The following is a 20,290-nucleotide window of genomic DNA, read 5'->3' on the forward strand; positions in this document are numbered from 1 at the left end:
CACCACGCCAACTTCGTCTCAGAGGTCTAAGCCTGAGAATGAAGAGATGCCCGATGCACCCACCGTCAACGAACTCAAGGAAACTCTACGCGTCAAGTTGCCCGACACTTACTCCGGCAACCGAAAGGAACTTGAGGTGTTTTTGCTACAGGTCGAACTGTACCAGCACTTCAATGATGAGAAGTTTCCCACCCAGGAGAGCTATGCCCTGTGGACTGCGTCCTACCTTAGGGGGGAAGCCCTGCGATGGATCGAACCATTCCTCAAGGACTATTTCAAATATGAAAGTACCAATGGAAGCATGACAACTACGCAGACTATGTTTGGCAGCTGGAAAGGATTCTGTAAGGAAATACGACGCATGTTCGGAGACATCAATGAGATTAAGACCGCAGAAGACCATCTGTTTGCACTTAAGCAGACTGGCAGCGCCCTCACATACTCCACAGAATTCCAGAGATACGGCAATCAGACAGGATGGGACGCCAGCGCACTCATCAGCCACTACCGACGTGGGCTGAAGAGCCATATACGTATGGAACTTGCCCGTTTGGAACAACAACCAACGGACATGGTAGCGCTAATCGAACATACGGTCCGAATCGACAATCGACTATACGAATTTCAGAAGGAACGTCGGACCTATGACAAGCCCAAGAAAAGTTACCCCTACCGGGGAAACGAGGGCAGACGACGGGATCAACACCCGCAAGACAACCGTTGGTCGGACCCAATGGAACTCGATGCCACGTTCAAACCTGGACGACCCCGTGACCCTAAGAAAGACAGACAATTCAAGGAACGACTCTGTTTTAACTGCGACAAGCCAGGCCACATGGCCCGAGACTGCAGACAGCCAAAGAAAGGGAACGGCGGACGCAAAGTCGGCAAACAACTCAATGCCACCTGGACAGGACAGTTGAACGCAACGTTTGTGAGCAAACAGGACTGGGGAATAAACGGCGAAAGCACCCCAGAAGACGAGAGCTCAGATGAAGGGTCGGAGGCGGAATCGTTCACCATCTCGGAACAGGAGACCTTCGATGAACTCGCACCTATGGAACCAATGAGTCCACGGTGCAAGAACGTAGTAAGACGCATGGCAAAACACGCCCACGCGAAGATTAGGGCCGAACGAGACAAGCCCAATGGCCAGAGGAGAATCCCCATGCTTAAAGACCTCTACGGGAACCTGTTACAGGAACTTCCGTTAAAGTGCAAGGTGGACGACTGCAAGGATGACCTCTGGAGATACTACGACCAACTAACGAATACCCGCAGGCTGCTTGGCACGTCCCAAGACGTAGCTAAGTTGGAAGCCCAAGAAGCGGAAGAACTGGAGAAGGATGTCGAGCATATGGCTAAACTGAAGTATATGAAAAGCGTCGAACTTTACTACCAGGACCGCAGGAGAGCCCTGAAGAAGTACGACGAGAAAGCCAGAGATATGCTCCGACGGGAAAATGCGAGACCCACTCCACGCATCGAAAGGAGAGCCATGGAGCAACTAGACACGTTCTCCACGCCTCCGAGGGAAGATAGTGCATGGGTGAGAGGACAGCAGGAACTATCAACGACAGACGCAACAGAGACTGATCATCCCTGGCACGCGTATGTCTACTGGGAGTATTGCAGCGAAGATGACTGCAAGCTCCACTGGAAAAAGAAACACCAGAATCAGTTGTTTCCCCGATCCTCGCCCAGGATACACTTCAGAGACGCAGAGCAAGTTCACGCCCTCAGGCAAAGCCAGTCTGAAGGGGACTTGCCTATCAAAAGCGAACAGGTATACGAGAAATACCCACATCTGCTAGATGAAGCAGAAGAGCGAGGGAAACGATCTCCCCAAGGACCACCATTGGAAGCGGATGAATACTATCCTTCCTCGGACGAGTCAAAAAACTAGGAGTCCTCGACGGTAGGCCACCGGCGAGCGACATGAAGAGGCCTAGTACAGACCAGCTATGCGCCACGACGGGCAGCATGCAACTATATGTGGTCGCTAAGATACAACAGCGACACCTCCGAGCAATGATTGACTCAGGAGCGACGGGCAACTTTATGACAAAGAAAGTAGCAGACACGCAAGGTTTCAAGACGCAATTGAAAACCGAACCATACCCATTAATGGTCGTAGATGGAGAGCCCATCTCGACTAATGAAGGAATGGTGACCCACGAAACGGTCCCATTGGAAATGGTCATGCTACACGGGCACAAGGAAACGATTCAGTTTGACATCGTGCACATGGACATGCGTGCATCCTTGGTATGCCATGGCTCAAGAAACACAACCCCCAGATCGACTGGTGGAACGAGAAAGTTGTGATGAGCCAGTGCGCGTGTGAACAACGGACGGACACGCGACAACGGGAGAAACCCTCCCAGGGCCGGAAGGAGTTATGTGCAACCTCCGAGCTCGATGACCTAGCCCAGGCATCCTCACCGATGAGTATACCGGTGGAGTACAAGGAATACGAGCAATTATTCCAGGAAGGCCCTAAGAATGAGGCGCTTCCTAAGCACCAACCATGGGATCACGAGATACCTTTGGAGAAAGACAAGAGTCCACCGTTCGGACCAATATATCAGCTATCGGAAAAGGAGCTGAAGGTACTTAAGGAGTACATTGATGATAACCTAGCAAAAGGATTCATCAAACCATCCACATCACCCGCAGGAAGTCCGGTGCTTTTCGTACCAAAGAAAGACGGCTCCCTACGGTTATGTGTGGACTATCGAGCGTTGAACAACATCACAATCAAGGACAGGTATGCCCTGCCGTTAATCAACGAACTACACGATAGATTTCAAGGAGCAAAGGTCTTCAGTAAGCTAGATCTGCGAGGAGCATACAACCTGATCCGAATCAAGGCTGGGGAAGAGTGGAAAACAGCATTCCGCACCCGCTATGGCCTATTCGAGTATCAAGTCATGCCCTTTGGGCTAACAAACGCACCCGCATCTATGCAACGACTGATGAATGATGCTTTGCACGAATACTTAGACATCTTTACCATTGTCTACCTAGACGATGTCCTGGTGTATTCAGCAACCAAGGAGGAGCATGTCAAGCATGTCAAACTCGTCCTGAAGAAACTAAAGGAGTACAGCTTACTCCTCAAACCAGAGAAGTGCGAGTTCCATAAAAACCAAGTCGAATTCTTGGGTTACATTATTGGAACGCACGGCATCAAGATGGACCAAGCAAAAGTAACGGCAGTGTTGGAATGGCCAACACCGACCACGGTCAAGGAAGTGCAAGCCTTCCTAGGCTTCGCCAACTTCTACCGAAGATTCATCTCGGGATATTCCAAGGTAGCTCAACCACTCACGGAGCTTACCAGAAAGGATCTCGAATTCAAATGGACGGACAAGGCAGAGGCTGCTTTCCAGGAACTTAAGACGAAGTTCACGGAAGCACCTATCCTTGCTACATTTGACCCTGCAAAGAAGATCATCCTCGAAACGGACTCTTCTGACTTCGCAATTGGAGCATGTCTGAATCAACCAGACGAGAACGGTAAGTTCAAACCAATCGCGTACTACTCTAGGAAACTGTCACCCGCGGAACTCAATTACGACATCCACGACAAGGAGCTACTGGCTATTGTCGTTGCCTTTGAGCAGTGGCGAGTATATCTTGAGGGATCCACCTACCCTGTGCAGGTATGGACGGATCACAAGAACCTCATATACTTCACCACGACCAAGGTTTTAAACCGCAGACAAGTCCGCTGGGCAGAAACCCTCGCAGCCTACAACTTCACGATAACCTATCGCAAGGGCTCCGAGAATGCAAGAGCAGACGCTCTCAGCAGACGGACCGACTACGCCGGCCCAAAGGAAGAAAGACCTAGAGCAATTCTGAAGAAAACAGATGCAGGAATACAGTACAACGAGTTACTAGCGACGATCTCAGTCATCGAAGATACAGAACTCGAGGAAAGACTCAAGAAAGCTTACGCAACAGACGAATGCGCCAAGCGAGTCTTGTCCAAAGTCGAAGGCGACTTCACCATCGACGAACAAGGATTGATTCGATACAAAGGGTTAGTGTATGTCCCAAGTCAAATGAGACGCCCGCTGGTGCAAGAACAACACTCGTTACCAGCACACGGTCATCAGGGAGTAACACGAACCTTCGAACGAATCACTCGACACTACTACTTCCCGGGTATGAGGAAGCAGGTAGAGACAGTGGTAAGAGAGTGCGACATTTGCAGCAAGTCAAAATCCAATAGGCATCTGCCATACGGACAACTCAAGTCGACACCAGTACCAAAAGGAGCGTGGAAATCAATAGCTTTGGACTTCATCGTCAAGCTTCCACCCTCCAAGGACCCGTTAACAGGAATAGAATACGACTCTATCCTCGTCATCACGGAAAGACTCACGAAATATGGGAAGTTTATACCATATCTAGAAGCTAGCGACGCCGAGGCGCTCGCATATACCTTCATTCGAGTCATATTAGCCGATCATGGGATGCCAGAAGAAATCATCTCAGATAGAGACAAGCTCTTTACTTCGAAATTCTGGAAATCATTGATGGCGCTACTGGGAACAAATCATAAGCTATCAACAGCTTTTCATCCCCAGACAGATGGCCAAACAGAAAGATTAAATCAGACCCTTGAACAGTACCTGCGAAGCTATGTCAATCATCAACAGGATAACTGGGTTCAGATCTTACCCATCGCACAGTTTGCATATAACAGCGCGATGACAGAAGCAACGAAAGTCTCACCGTTCTTTGCCAATTATGGCTACCAGCCAGAAGCATATAGGCAACCAAGACCGGATGAATCACGAGCTGAACAAGCCCTGATCGTGGTGGAACAACTGAAATCGTTCCACGAACAACTTGCGACGGACATCCAATTCTTAAATGAACGATCCGCCGCATACGCAAACAAGAAGCGCAGTATGGAACCTGCCTTCAAGGAGGGGGATAAAGTATACCTACTCCGGAAACATATCAAAACGAAACGACCAAGCACAAAGTTGGACTTCAAGAAATTGGGACCATTCAAAATATTGAACAAAGTCAGCTCAGTTAATTACAGACTGCAGCTACCCAGGAAGTCTAGACTACACCCGGTATTTCATGTCTCACTACTGGAACCAGCAAGAGGAAATACCCCAATTGCGACCGACACCGAACTCCAACCCGAGAATGAGATAATCGAATATGAGGTCGAAGCGATCCTAGACAGAAGGTTAGTAGGACGTCGAGAAGAGTTTTTGATAAAATGGGAAAATTACGAACCTACGGATAATTCGTGGGAACCAACAAGGAACATCAGCAAAGAACTGCTGGAGGAATATCGACGCCGCCATCCGCCAGCCATTGATCCCAAGATGCAGGGGAGTAGGCCAGTGGATCGGAGGAAGTGGAGGTCCCGGTCACAGACGAGGAGGCAGCGCTAACTGCCTGTTCCTCGACCTCAACAGCGTCACGCTTCTCAGCAGCCACACGTTCGGCCTCCTCTGCCGCATCAAGCTCGTCGAGGGTTTTCAAACCTCGCCGGAGCATATCTTTACCACGGGTTCGGATGAGGCGTTTCTGCTTTCGCAGACGAAGTAACTTCGAAAGGGTTTCTTCCTCTTCGCGATCCAGGCGATCCTCCTCCCGTTCGAGCTTCACCCAGTCGGGATGCTCAGGACCCATACAGTCACACTTTTCTTTCAAGTTGCGACGAACGCACTCGGCGCACCGCCGTGAATCATTTGGAGACGACACGCAAGTAATGTTTCGCCTCACGCAGTTCGAGCAAGAATCCATTTCGGGTAGTTCGTATCCGTGGTTCTTTATTCGACGGACAAGATCGTTGCGTTCCTGGAGTTTGCGGGCAGTGTCAGTAGGCATGTTGCATGTTGAAGGACTCGCTGAGGAGCAGCAGAGTCCCGGGGACATGGACGTACTTATAGGATTCGAGACGAATGCCCAGGGGAAGGGAGCGAGTGTTACGACGGAACAAGAAGGCTGGCCAACTACAGGACAGGAAGGAGGGAGGTCGCATGAGACCGGCCCTGGTACCTGGAGGGGCAGCGGGGAATAGTAGTTCCGAAAGTATCACGTGACGGACTCGCAGGAGGATGAGAAGAGTCCTAAGAGTCCAGGACTCCGAGGACTCGAGTGAGTTCCTAGGAGTCCTCTAGGCACGTGATGGACTCGCAGGATGATGAGAAGAGTCCTAAGAGTCCAGGACTCCGAGGACTCGAGTGAGTTCCCAAGAGTCCACTAGGCACGACGCCACTATATAAGTAGATAGTATTTCCTTAGATAGGAGCTTCGTGCTCAACTCAATACAGTATTTGTTATATACTAGTAACGTGTTACTTGAAGCCTTTGTGTCTGATCCCCTGCCTCCTCTGATAAGTAAACCTTTACGCAAGAGAACCTCTGTGTCTTCTATCGTTTAGAAGTCAGCGTTACAGGCAGGTTAATATGGCGTTATAGATACTGTCTAAAGGAGTATCTTGAGTTTAGCAGAACGAAGATTATTACAAGGCACCTAAAAGATCACGACATTAATATATCCTCTACTTAGGAATCTTGAACTACCTTAATTCAACGCAGCATCACTAATGCTTTCAATAAAGCTAAGGAGGCAAATTATAAATGCCGCTGTCTCTCTACTATTACAAGTCAAGCCTTAGACCCTACTGTTGTTAAGCAGCTATATGTACGATGGATTACAACTTGTAGAGTCCCTTTCTATATAGCAACACTATTGGAATTTAGGGCATTACTCTACTACCTTAATCTAGAGATCGATAACTAGCTACCAAACTCTATTCCAACAATAAGACATTGCATACATACGAGGCTCAAAAGCAACAAATTAAACGCGACATACAATTAGCTATCTCGAAGCCCACTTTACAGTTGACCTCTAGACTTCTCCTAACTCCCTTGCAATAACTCAGCATAATCAAACACTATATATTTGATACTAGCCAATTAGAACACTCTGTTCTTGCATTACAAGAACTAGATGGTGAGCATATAGATTAATAGCATTATAGTAATATTTATTAGCTAACATATACAGGACTTATTATGAGAAGACCCCCCTGCACTTGGCGCCTTTCGGGCCTAGGAGATGTTGAGAGAAGAGACTAAGCTAGCTAAGTACAAGTGGATCCTCCTATCTAACGATAGATTGTTGCTGTTGTCCCTAACTAAGGAATTCGAGGAGCTTCAGCGGGTTATGTATTGCTGTTGATTGTAGTTAAATTTACAGTTATGTTGTATGGTCTTCAAAAACCCCCCGCGTTACGCCGTCCCCCGCGTTACACGATGACTTACGCTAGAAATAAAATAGGGAGTTATTACTAAACCGAATGCAAGAACGGAGCTCTTTTTGTTATTGTTGAGAATACTTTTAAAAGTTGCCTTTCCACAAATCTGTCCACCGTAGCATTGTTGTTTTGTGAATATTTGCACTCAGAAATATAATTCGCAATGAGTGCTTTCAATGATGTCAATGAGCCAGACATGGATAAAATTCCAAAAAGCATAGAAGAGTATAGAGCAATTTATACAAAATTGATCAAGGATCCAGAAAGCTTCTGGGTTGGCAAAGCCCGGAAATTACTTGATTGGTATCAAGATTTCAAAACAATTCGTACGGGAAATTTCAGAGATGGCGATAACGCATGGTTTCAAAAAGGTCGTCTGAATGCCTCTTACAACTGCAGTGACCGCCATGCAATTCAAGATCCCAACAAAGTTGCTGTGGTCTTCGAGGCGGACGAAGTCGGCAATGGACGGAAAATAACATGCAGCCAACTCCTCCACGACACCTCTCGACTTTCATATGTTCTCAAAGATCTCGGAGTAAAGAAAGGCGACATAGTCTGCATATACCTGCCTAACATCTACGAGGTCCTCGTGGAAATGCTGGCATGCTCATTAGAGCTGTACACGATGGTTTTCATGGGATTTTCGGCAACAGCTTTCGAACCAGGAACAAACACGTTGTTCACTTTCAGCTGTGCGGCGCTATACTCCCTAATTACCCATTCCATTATCCCCACGAATATATCGCCATAAAGGCATCCCCCTCAAGATCTATATCCTGTTATAATCTGCATCTCGGACTTCCAACCCTCCAGTCTCCAATTCCCATCCATCTCTACAACCCCTTGGCAAGAAACGTTCTCCCAACGACGAAAATATCTCTCCCGCGCTATGCAGTCTATGTACAACACATTCAAGCACCCCACTCCACTACAACCCACCCCGTAGTATCCATTAAATAATACAAAGTCCAAGCGCGACAATCACGCAAAAGTCATCTCCATCTCCTTCTCCTTGAACTCATCCTCATCATCCTCATCCGCCCACGCATTCCCCCCAAGCGGCTCCGTCTTGCTACCCCTAATCGGCGGCCTATGCATCTCTAGTTCAATTCCATCCTTAGGGTCAGGCGGCAAAGGCTTATCCCTGAGTTCTTTTGACACCCGTGGACTAACCTCGTATGACCTCGGCTCCCCCCATCCCCCCTCATCGACCTTTAGCCCCGACTGCGACAGACCTAGCCCGGTGGCCGACCGTGCTGGCGACGCATACGATGTGTCGAAGCTCATCTGCACCTCATCATCTGGCGCGAGGTACGGACTCGACTGGTAGCTCTTATAACCCTCATCTGGGCCATATGTATAGCTCTTCTTAGGCGCCAGGGACGGGGACTCTTCGTACGTGCCCATAGTCAGAATCACATCCGCTAATTTTGTGTCCCTAAGCGCACCAAGACTAGACGACGGCACGGTCGGCGACGCAGCCGGGCTACTAAAATCCAACCTCATAGGCGGCAGCGTACTTTCCAGCTCCTTGACCTCAAAGTTCTCGCTCGCGAGCTCCGCGCGGATGGCATCGATGTCAAAAAGCACACTATCATGTTTCGTGCTCAGCTCCGCAAAATCCTCCTCGCGACTCTCCTGATACGTCTCCCACTCCTTCTTCGTAGCTGCCGCCTTCTTCTTACGCTTCAAGAAGCCGAACTTCCCCTTCGCCTCGCGCTCCTGACGATCGAACTCCTTACGCGCCTCCTCAATCTCGTTGATCAGCTCGCGCTGTCGCTGCTGGTGGTTCTCTGGGTCCGGGTCTTCGATCTCGCTGAACTCGTCGCTGTCGACCTGCCAGCCTACCTCGCGGAGTAGTCGCGGCATGGCGGTTCGGTAGGCCATGTGGCCCTTGACGAGCTCGGTGACGTCGACGTTCTCGAGGCCGGGGATGCCGTCGACGGGCGCGAGACCGGCTATGCGTGAGATTCCGCCGGAAGTGAGGCGGAAGAGGTATCCGAGTATCCAGTCGTTGCGCGCGAAGCCGTTGACGAAGCGGCCGGCGACGACGGAACGCGCTTTTAGGTAGTCGTCCTTCTTGGCGACGATGGGGGAGCCAAAGAGGTACACGTTCTGGACGAGGCCGTAGGCGCCCTTACGAGCGAGCTCGCGAAGACACGAAAAGATCACGCGGCAGCCGAGGGAGTAGCCCACGAAGGTTATGGGGCGGGTACCAAGGTTGCGGTCGATGAGCGAGTCGGCCAAAATGAGACCTGCGGATTCGGCGCGCACTAGGGAGACGGCCCACGGGTTATCGATGAGATACGAGAGTTTAGTGAGGACGACAGGGAGTTGGAGCGCGGCCATGAGACCGATGAGGATGGTGCTTCCAAGGACTTGTTGAAGACCTTGCGTTAATGCCTGTATCTGTTAGACTTTCCATGCTTCGAGTTTGACGTAGGATAACATACCTCAGTAGCCAAAATATTAATCGTATCTCCCATACTAGTTAACATCTCCGGCTCCCAAAGCACAGAGTAAATATCTCCCATAATAGGATCAACAGTACTGTATGGCAACCGCACGTCATCGACCTTACCCGTCATCCACCCCGACACCGTGACAATGAGGTTGACCCGCTTGTTATTATGGAGCGGTCTATACTCAAAAGTCTTGACAGCGCCAGTCCTCCTATTCGCCGCTTTCACCGCAATAATACCACCCGAAGTCGCCGCAGCGGACGTAATAATCGCTGCTCCTCCCGCACCGGCCAGGAAACCACCCGTGCCTGCTACACCGATGGTGGTGAACCCAGCTGCCAGACCAGCACCTATGACAGGTGCAAGTAAGCCCGCAGAGAGACCGATGACAAGACCTCCTCCGACGGTAGCGAGACCCATCATCATGTAGCGCTTCTTGAGTGCCATTTTGCGCCGGGACTCTTTGTGCTCATCTTCGTTCCAGTTCTCCTTCTCAGCCGCCTGCTGCATCTCGAGGGCGTCGGTGACGCGCTTCTCGAAGCGGCAGATGTCGAGCCAGGTCACGTCTAGGTGGCTGCCGACTTGTTCGAGAAGCACCCTGGACCGCGCGTCGTAGACCGAGTCTGCAATGAGGGTGAGGAACAAATCGCACAGTACCGTCCACCTTAGATCGATATCCAAATTCTTCGTCGTCGGTAATTGCCCTGGCGTCCTCACTTCCGGTAAATGCTCGCCATCAGTCTCGACATACGGCGGTGGCGGCGCTGCTGCTTCTTCCTTCTCCATCTGGGAACTCGATAGCGAGTCATTCTCACCCGCCTTCTCACCAGATTTCTCACCCGCCACCGACCCCGGCCGCGGACTACCCGTCTTCTCACCCACCTCCTCCGCCTTCTCAGCCATCGGATTCTTAACCCTCGCATTCGCCATCAGCGTCGGCGTCAAATCCCTCGGCTCAACCCCATGCTCCGACAGCTGCTCAATCATAATCTGCTCCGGTGTGCTAATCTCCATGTGTGCATACAGTCTAATCATCATTTTCTGGCTGAACATGCGCATCGCCGCCGTGCCGACGCTGGTCTCCTTCTTGGCGCCCTTGCTGGTGCCTTCGATTACCTCGTGGGCTTTTACCATGGAGGAGAGGACGAGGCGCGTCATGCCTACGTAGGCAATGCGTTGGCCTTCTGTGAGGAGGTCTTTGGTGGTTTCCATCTGGGATACGGCGTCGCGCTGCTCTTCGTCTTCGAAGCCGGCGGCGGTGGTGCCGCCGTTGGCTTCTTTGAAGAGGTATGAGGTGTGCTCGTCCATGCTCGTGGCTGACTGCGCATCCTCATCTAGCTGGACTCTAGTGTATCCCTTCCCAGCCCCACCAAGCCCAGCATATGTGGCGTCCTCAGCATCGTAATCATGGGCCTCCTTCGCGACGAGCTTGTTGTCATCGTCGTAGATATCGAACGGGGCATAGGCCGGCATTGTCTGCCATTCGTCCTCGGAATCTTCTTTCTTATCCTCTTCCCCGGGTTGTGCCGCAGTCTGTTGGTGAGACCATTCTGATACCCTGTTCACCGAGCTCTTGCCGCGTTTGTGACCAGCTTTCGATATGCTGTTTACGGAGCTCTTAGCTCGAGCATGGCCTTGCTTTTCTACGGGCTCGACGGCGGCTTGCTCTGCCTTTGCAGACCCTTCGGTCGGGGGCGCTTCAGTTGTAGAAGCTTCAGGTGTAGGTGATTTAGTTGCGGGACCCTCGGTCTTCGTATCCTCGGCCTTCGTAGTCTCAGGACTCAATTCTTTAGCCATAGTAGGAGCCTCAGGCTTTTCTGCACTCTTTTGCACTTTTGGGGCTTCGGTGGCTTCGGTGGCCTCTGGTATCTGTTCCGAAGGAGCATCTTTGAACTCGTCGTCATCGCTGCTCGAATCCTCCGTCACCACCTTCTTCCCCTTCGTCGTAGCCTCCGCCGTCTCCTTGGGTATCTCTTTATCCCCCGCCTTTATATGTATATTCGAATCTTCCGTAGCCTTCGTTTTCTCCTTGGGCACCTCCTTATCCTCAGTCGTTTTATGTGTACTCGACTTCGTATCCCCTTCCTGCCAGTCCTCCCCCGTCGCCGTCACCTCTCCAGCTTGTGTCGGCTCCTCCGCCTCCTTATGCCTCACAGGTAACCCCCACTCATCAACCTCCCCCCCCTTCCGTATCAACGCAGCACCCCCATCCCGCCCAGGCATCCTTACCCAGTGCCTCCTCAATCCTGTCCCAGCAGAATCACCTCCCCAGCACCACTATATATCCAAATCCGCCAGTCGATATTACATAAACTCCCACTCGTCCGTCACGGTACCGCATAGCAAGCGCGGCTATATTCGTGGGTCGCTGTACTGTGCACTGAGTGCGTTGTTGACTGCTGCTGACTCGGGGGGAGTTAGCGACTCTCCTTTAATGGGCAATTGCGCGGCCTCCGGATGGGATGGGGGCTCGTTCGGTTTTCGTTCGCTGGTTGGGGAAGGCGGTGAGGGGCGGGTCGTGGGGCTGGGATGTGGGTCGTGGGTGGGCAAAATAATGTCTTGGGGGTTGGGGATTAATGGGTTGGGGGGGGTATGTGATTTTGGGAGTGGTTAATTTGATGGTATTTTAATGGATTGGATTATGATGGTTAATAATATTAATTCGCGATGAAGGTACTGTGAGAGTTGGATTTCATTCACTTTCATTGATTGTCTTCTGCGAAAGACGCCAATGGCGCACATGACGTCCGGTGGTTTAAGGGTATCGTTTATTCCTTTGTTCGCGACGTATTCTCTACAGCTCCGCATATTCTCAAGCTTCCATGCCTTCCCCTGCATCCGCAGCCTCCACAGCCACAGGCACATCACCATCTCCCTCCCCCTCCCCCTCCCCCTCCACAGCACCAGCACCAGCACCAGCACCAGCACCAGCTTTCCTCTTCCTCCTCGTCTTCTTCTTCACCTCACCCTCCGCTGCCTCCCCATCGGCCCCACCCTCCTCGTTCTTCTCACTCTTCTCCCTCGGCTCCCTAACCTTCCTCACCACCCCCTCCCCCTCCTTCTTCGCCTTCTTAACGCTCAACGGATTCGGCCCCTTCGGCTGCCCATAAACCTTCTTCTTCCTCTTCTCCTCCCCCTCCCCCTCCCCCTCCCCATCCTCCCTCTTCCTCTTCATCCCCACACTCCCACTTGCCCTCCCCCTCAACCCATCCCTAAACTTCCCCTTCTCCTCCCTATCCCTCTGACTCCCCGACGCCTCCGCCATCGGCTCCATAATCATCACACTCCTGTTAATATACACCAGCGGCACGCCGACCACCGCGCGCATCCGCCGCCGCACCTCGACGTCCTGGCTCGCGACGACGTAGCAGTGCTTGTTGCGCCCCGAGCCCTTGGCGTCGACGACGGAAGCGATGCAGGCTTCTGCGGAAAGCGGTTCGGGGTAGTCGGCGGGGAGGTGGCCGCAGCGGCGGCGCTCGAAGAGTTTGGCTTTGTCGATGAGGAAGGAGACGCCGGGTTCTTTGGCGGCGTTGTAGAGGTGGCGCATTGAGCATTGTGTTATCACTAGATTGGTCTGTTAGTCAACTGTCTCAGAAACTCCGCAGGATGGAGAGAGTTGAGGCTTGAAGGGGAGGGAACGTACTGGGTTTGACCTGTCCGTGTAGTGTGCGCTCCAACCCGCCAATGAGGTCCATCTTGAACTTATCCGCGTCGCGGATGACATCTGCGTCCACTACAGAAGCAACATTGTTAGCATCAATCCCCCATTCCCAAAGTTATAGACCGGGACGAAGACGTACGAAGCACCTGGTACGGCTCTCTGAATCCAAAAGCGAGCCCATACTGCTGCATGAGCTTCTTATACTGCTTCGACCTCTTCCCGCGCATCTTGTCGATTTCCTTCCTTCAGCCGGACTATGTGTGTGGCAGAGAAGAATGCGGAGGAGCAAGGTAGGTTCGTTTCTCCGCTGGGACGTTGGTAAAGTAGCTTCGTTTGGGCGATAAATGGTTCTCTCCAAAACAAAAAAGTTTCGATAACGGATTTCTGGCACTGGGATTTAGAGTTTAGCGGCCCGTGCGCACCTGGTTTTCTGCCGCCCTTTTTCGCCTAGCGCCCTTTTTAGAGACTCCACTTCGTTCCCCTTGGGCTTCTACCGTTCACGTCTCATTGAATTCACGTGTTGCAATGAAAGTTAATATCGTATGTGTAGAAGAAGCGGTATAATAGAATCAAAAAGTATTACTATTTTATCCCCTATTATAGACATCTGATACCCCGTGTAAAAAGTCGTTGAGTCCCCAGAAAATGCCATAGAAACGCCAGCCAGCCCGTTCAAATCGCTCAAAAAATTATCTCGCTGCGTTGCGTGTTCCCTGTTCCCTACACCTCCATGATTATTACCCTGTTTATCGTTTTCCATATCCCATACCTTGGCTAATGTAATAAGTAGCTGCAGTTTCGAATCTCCTCGGATCTTTCTGTCTAGTAGCTTGATCGTTGTTATATTCGATCCTGTCGCCATGAGTGAAGTTGTTTGTCGTACACGCCGTTTTAATGCTCCCTTCAAGCTTCTCAGCCTCTCACCCATCATGCTTCCTGATAAGCCCAATCACCACACTAATATCATCGAGCTTGCCTGCAAACCATTAGCTTCCTTCCCTTCCCACGTACCAACAAAAGAATCAAACTCACCACCCTCCATCGCCAACCCCTCCTCTATAGCATGTTCCATAAACGGGCTCTCCGCAAACGGATCCTGCGCAATAACCCTCGCAGCATTCATCAGTTTCTCAGCCACAAACTGCATCTCCCCCTTCGTCACACTCCCGGCCTTAGCCGCCTTTCCCGCCTCCTCCCACTCCCTCATGCCCCCAACCACACACGACACCACTTCATGCTCCCATAAATTATCCGTCACCCCATCCGAAACTGCTAACACCACATCCCCAACCTCTACCATCACCTTGTCCACCACCGCCGCGCCCTTCGGCGTGTCAGGGCTATTCGTCCCCAGCTGCCGCGGGCAATCGAACCAATGCCACTGCGCCTCCGTCTTGAAAATCACGTTTGAGTTCCGCGGCCGCAGGACTAGGACTTGCGAGTCGCCCAGGTTGGTCACGTATAGAACCGGTCGCTCTGCGCCGTCGGCCTCTGTGTTCTCGAAATGTAGTTGTGCGCCTGTGGCCGTGGTTGTTCCCTGCCATTCTGTAGGTTGCGTTGTTGCCTCGAGGGTTTGCTCGTAGGCGCGCTGTAGGTACTCGATCGGTGTTGGTTCTCCCCCCACATTAGCGGCTCGTTCGATCTCCGCAGCCCAAAAATGAACGATTAATCTCGACCAGAGTCTAGTACCGTCAGCAATCTCTCCTCCGCCCCCTCTTTAAAAGCCAACGCAACCACCCCCAAGCCCACCCCCCAAACAACCAAAAAAAAGCAAAACCTACCCAGCATGCCCACCCTTCCTCGTACTCCACGCCCCAACCCCATCACAAACCCCCACAAACCCCCCCCCACCACCACAGCATCATCCCCATTCGTCACCCCCCCAACCCTCTCCCCCCCCACCGTCGCCTCCCCCTTCCTCTCCCCCCTCCCCCGCCGCCGATCCCAGCTCCACTGATGCGTACTCAGCGCATCCGAGAAGCTCGTCGTCGGCGGGCTCAAAAACGGCGGCGGAAACGGGCGCGGTGCGCGCTTGGCGAATAAGGAGATCCCGGTATCGAGGTAGAAGGGGGAGGGGCGGCGGAGAAGTGGTGTTGGCGCGGCGGCAGCGGCGGCGGTGCTGGTAGGCGGTGAGGTCGTACTAGGTGGCGGGCGCAGTGATTCCTTTCGTGGTGAAGATGAAGATGAAGTCGCCGATGTCGTCGAAGAGGCAGCAGCGGACCCCGACTGCCGCACCTCCTGCACGCCGAATGGCTCAGTCAACCGGGCGAAGCGGGCAGGTAAAGCGCGGGCGAAGAGACGGAGCGAGAGAAGCGAGGACCGCCGCATTCCAGGGTTATGTTGTTGTGTTTGCTCGGTGTGAGGCTGTTGGGGGACGGCTCGACGCTGGGCAGAATGGGTTGTTGGGCGATAAGGAATTTTTGGGAATTTTTGGTACTAGCCTTATCGGAGGGTTGGCACGTGATATGGGGTTGGATTTTGGGTTTTTATATTTTCGGATGGGGGGGAAGGGGAGAAGTGGAGCGTGGGTTGTTGATTGGTTGTTAGGGATTGGAAGGCTACTCTATCACATCAGATGGCCCCTCGTATGGAGACTTAGTACAGGAAGTGGAGACGTAAGACTACATGGCGCGGCGCGTCCGCATGCAGCAGGGCGATAGTAAGCATACATACTATGATGATGCTATGATGAGCGGCGGCGACTCGGTCGACGGGGACGGATGGAGGTCTGCTGGACAGGACAGGACAGCATCACATCATCAAAGTTACCATGCAAACCATGCCCAGGAACTAATCGTCGTGACCAAACTTTTCGCTTCGCTCAAGGTTGGAATTGAGTAAGCAATATGCGGCTGCCCAACCCGAGAGGAAGCAATACGTGGCTCGTCGGAACGTACGTCAGTTGTACATAGTATTTAGATAGTAAATTATAGGCAATTCATTTAATGGAAGGGACTCCTCTATCAAATGCCCGTGAGTGGCTCCTAGAGAACCCCTCTAAAACAGCAACTACTGCCAGTCGGATTTTCAAAGTGCCTAAATCAACGATATAGTCAAGTAACGTAGGTCATGGCGTAAGTCGTCTAATGGCGTAAATCGCGTAGTTCACCCCACCACCACCACTCAGGCCCCGGAAACAATACGGAGGTGTTGTTCATAAGTTTTGTGAGTGGGTCGGGCTAGGGCCCCCTGCGTAGGCTGGTTTGGCAATTCTGGCCAAAGTACCGATTCTCACGCGTCACGAACACTTGAGTGTGAGAGCAATCAATTCTGTAGAATAATGAGTAGAGTAGATACCTAAACCCCTATATAAAACTATACTATAAGCCTAGTACTCTGTGTGCATACCATTTGCAGCAATTACTGCTGCCATACGTGTAGGCATACTATTAAGGAGAGCATTAAGCTCAGCTTCTCCAACTTGCTCCCATGCTTCCTTAACAGCTACACGGAGCTGGTCGTAGGACATATGTTCTGGATGATTATCTTGTAGATAATTCTTCATAATATGCCACACCCGTTCAATTGGGTTGAGATCTGGTGAATACGGGGGCCATTCTATAGGGCAAATACCACGGGATCTCAACTCTTCATATGTTGCACCTGCTCTATGACCTGGAGCTCCATCTTGCATCAATGTAAGGCCTGGGTATAGGCGTAGCCAGCCGTGGATTAGAGGGACAGTATGAGCCATATAGGACTCAGCTCCTATTTTCCCATATTCCTTCTCCCAAAATAGTATAGGACCCTTTCCAAGACCACCTGAGAAGCAGCCCCAGAACATCCAACCTCTAGGGATTGTTAGTAAATCCTATAGTAAATAGGAGTCTCTTACCTTCTCCGTTGTACTCTATCTACAACACATGTATCATCCCACATTTCCCCTGCTTTTCGAGTAACCCATGTACGAGTATGGCGGCCTCCCGTTACCCACGTCTCGTCAGTCCAAAGTATCCTATTCCAATCATTCCGTACCCAATCCTTATGTTCAATAGCCCATGAAAGTCGCTTTTGTCGATTTGTCTCTGAGATAATAGGCTTCTGCATAGCAATCCCTTAATAATTATTAGTCTATATAGTAGTAAAGTAGAGAGGGATACTTACGTCGATTATAGCCTCTCACAGACAGAGCGCGGGTTAGGACAAGCCGTGAGCATGGAATATTAAGAATGCGTATTATATTTGTATATGGCATACGCCTATTCATGCGAGATGAGGCTATAAACTCAATAACCTCTTGAACTTGCTCATCGGATAGGATAAGTGGCCTACCCGAACGCTTCTTCGGAGTTGGAGGGCCCTGGCAAGCATACCAAGCCTGCCGTTCCGTGCAGCCAATATAGGCTGCAATTTTTTGGAACTCCCAATCTAGGGAGCGTAGTAGTGCGCAACGAAGCCGCTCATCGCGAGTAAGATGAGGCATTGTAGTTATTGAAAGAGTATGAATTTCCTACATATAAAATACAATAGTAGGAATTTTGACGCGTTAAAAAGGTACAAACAAGCCTACGCGTACCCATGCTCCAACCCATGCCCAACCCCCGGTCATCTTATGACCCACTCACAAAACTTATGAACAACACCTCCGTAAATTTATTAGCTTAGTACTTGGCTACAATGTAGTCTAATTCCTCCTCTAGGTCATCTCTGACATTTTCCTCTTCAATTGGTTCAGTTAGAGCACGGTTTGCGCCTGTAGCTCTAACTGTAAGGATGCCTCCACCCTTACTGACGGAAGGGATCTGAGTCGGATGGGTTATGGTCACGTGGGGAGAGTTAGGGCAGGTTAGCCGAGTCGGACCCATTTCGGGTACTTAAGGGGATTGACCCAACAAAGTTCCTCTCTTCATCTTTTTTGTATCCTTCATAGTAGACCTATAGGATAGCATCCGTTTAGCCTCCGACTCGCACTCCCATATGCTATTACTGTGAGCTGGGTGCCCTGTGTCCTTACACTAACTTTTGTTGCTTTCTGTCAGGTGGCTTCCTCAGCCTCTGGCTCGACATGTACAAGGACCTTGTGAAGGATCAAAGAACACAACGTGTATAACATGGATGAGACCAGCTTTTCGATTGGAACTATGGAATGTACTTGAATCATTGCTGATTCTACGCTCTGTACACACCATCAAGCACACCAAGGCCATCAAGAATGGGTGTCTGCAGTTGAATGCATCTGTATGGACAGCATGGCTATTGACCCTCTTATCATATTCAAAGGTCTTAACGTTCTACAAAGCTGGATTCCACGGGATGTTATCGAACTTCTCTGCAAACAAGAAAGGATGGACAAGCAATCTACATGGAGTTGAATGGTTAAAACGTGTGTTCGATGCCAGCAACATATGCGAAGGCAGATGGAGGACAACGCCTTCTTATTTGTGATGGCCATGATACCCATATAAGTGGAAACTTTATATCACACTGCATACAGAATCACATCTCGGTCCTTATACTGCCACTGCACACTTCGCATGTGTTACAGCTGTTACGATTACAGCTCACAGCTTGTCACAGCTTGTTACAGTTGTTACGGTTGTTATGGTTGTTACGGTTGTTACAGTTATTACGGTTATTACGGTTGTTATGGGGGATTACAGGTGTAGCCTTAGCCACCAAGGTTACAACCGCTAAGCAGACAACTGTATGTTATGAGGAATAGCCTCACCTTCCTTCCTTCTTCTTCTTCTTCTCTTGCCGTTTTGCAAGCTTTTCCTTCTCATCCAACTCCTGCTTCTCTACCCAGCAGATGGTGCTCGTAGGAGTCGGTGACAGTTTCGATGAGGTAGACGGGTGCGAAGGCACCGGCGCCTAACTCGCGCTTGACCATGTATGTAATGGTGGGTGCACCAGATGTGAGAATCTAGCCACCCAAGGAAGGGATGAATTTACTAAGACAACACACTGTCTTAGGAAACAGAGCCAAAGGGTTGTAGCTTAGACTATTCCACAACGCAGCAATCAGGTGTGTGATGTAGTGAAGTGGTTCAGACAAGTTGCAACAAATGTTGAGTCTGAGAACTCAGGGATAAGTCAGAGGTTAACACCTCACTGACTTTTCAGAAACAAGGAGTAACAAGATGAATGCTTGGAAGCTTTGAAAAGATGTGGAAGTATGTGATAGTCGATTTACTGTATTGTCTGCTTGCCCTTTCTTAAGGAAAGGGCAATCCTATTTATGCTAAAGGAATGTAGTTCTCTCATTTTCCAAGACTTTCCATGACTTACCAGGCTTGGTAACTGTAGTCGACGTAAGAGAATCCCATAGAACCATCTCTTAGGTTTGTAGCCTATAGGAAGTAAAAGGAGGTCCAAGGTCAGAGTACCCCTATAGACAAATTATGTCATAGACAAATTATGTCATAGACAAATTATGTCATAGACAAATTATGTCATAACTTAACCAATCTTGTGGGTAACTAAAGAGCGATGACGTGTAATGAATCATAGAAGTTCGTAGGGGCTTTTAGAGCTATCGTTCATGCTCCTAGGCCTCTAGTTGGTAGAGATATGTCATGTGGTAGTATGAGTAATGTCATGTAATGAATCATAGAGGGTTGTAGAGATATGCTATGTGGTAATATCGGCCCAGTAACTAAGGAGCGATGACGTGTAATGAATCATAGATGGTTGTAGCAATCGTTGAGTAGTATTGCTCTTGTTGTTGGTGTGATAAGCCAAAATATGTATAGTGACTTGTAGTTTTGAGGAGATTTCCAAGTTTGCTCTTGAGTTTGATAGCAAACTGAGTGCAACGAATGTCAGTATGACAATGTACTCCCTTTCTACGCTGGGAAAGCGTACGATGGTCATAGAGGTCATGATGCCAGTCCAGGAAAAGTAATCTAGATTGA

General features: G+C 50.4%; 4 protein-coding genes across 4 annotated transcripts; 1 reads left to right on the forward strand and 3 right to left on the reverse strand.

Moving 5' to 3' along the window:
• Positions 1-7,473: 7,473 nt before the first annotated feature.
• ACS1_1 (acetyl-CoA synthetase) lies at positions 7,474-8,064 on the forward strand (the record flags this gene model as incomplete). Its single annotated transcript, XM_024465328.1, has 1 exon — positions 7,474-8,064. One exon carries the CDS (start codon positions 7,474-7,476, stop codon positions 8,062-8,064), a length of 591 nt encoding a protein of 196 aa, XP_024327397.1.
• A 230-nt stretch (positions 8,065-8,294) lies between these two features.
• On the reverse strand, positions 8,295-12,207 carry VC83_01654 (uncharacterized protein; the record flags this gene model as incomplete). Its single annotated transcript, XM_024465329.1, has 2 exons — positions 9,767-12,207; positions 8,295-9,716 (listed from the first exon to the last, which is right to left on the reverse strand). Exons 1-2 carry the CDS (start codon positions 11,996-11,998, stop codon positions 8,295-8,297), a joined length of 3,654 nt encoding a protein of 1,217 aa, XP_024327396.1. The 5' UTR covers positions 11,999-12,207.
• Positions 12,208-12,587: 380 nt separating this feature from the next.
• VC83_01655 (uncharacterized protein) lies at positions 12,588-13,783 on the reverse strand (the record flags this gene model as incomplete). Its single annotated transcript, XM_024465330.1, has 3 exons — positions 13,576-13,783; positions 13,419-13,508; positions 12,588-13,339 (listed from the first exon to the last, which is right to left on the reverse strand). Exons 1-3 carry the CDS (start codon positions 13,661-13,663, stop codon positions 12,588-12,590), a joined length of 930 nt encoding a protein of 309 aa, XP_024327395.1. The 5' UTR covers positions 13,664-13,783.
• Positions 13,784-14,027: 244 nt separating this feature from the next.
• VC83_01656 (uncharacterized protein) lies at positions 14,028-15,249 on the reverse strand. The gene is made up of 3 exons (XM_024465331.1): positions 15,218-15,249; positions 14,469-15,118; positions 14,028-14,412 (listed from the first exon to the last, which is right to left on the reverse strand). Exons 2-3 carry the CDS (start codon positions 14,734-14,736, stop codon positions 14,357-14,359), a joined length of 324 nt encoding a protein of 107 aa, XP_024327394.1. The 5' UTR covers positions 14,737-15,118; positions 15,218-15,249; the 3' UTR covers positions 14,028-14,356.
• Positions 15,250-20,290: the final 5,041 nt, after the last annotated feature.

Source organism: Pseudogymnoascus destructans (assembly GCF_001641265.1).
Source record: "Pseudogymnoascus destructans isolate 20631-21 unplaced genomic scaffold scaffold_3, whole genome shotgun sequence".
In the NCBI taxonomy this organism is placed as follows: domain Eukaryota; kingdom Fungi; phylum Ascomycota; class Leotiomycetes; order Thelebolales; family Thelebolaceae; genus Pseudogymnoascus; species Pseudogymnoascus destructans.

Excerpts from the sequence above, each read along its gene's own strand:
- VC83_01656 (XM_024465331.1), bottom strand. The coding sequence starts at position 14,736 with ATGGTAGAGGTTGGGGATGTGGTGTTAGCAGTTTCGGATGGGGTGACG. Across the intron at positions 14,413-14,468 it reads GGGGTTGGCGATGGAGGGTG|GCAAGCTCGATGATATTAGT; the intron begins GTGAGTTTGATT and ends AATGGTTTGCAG.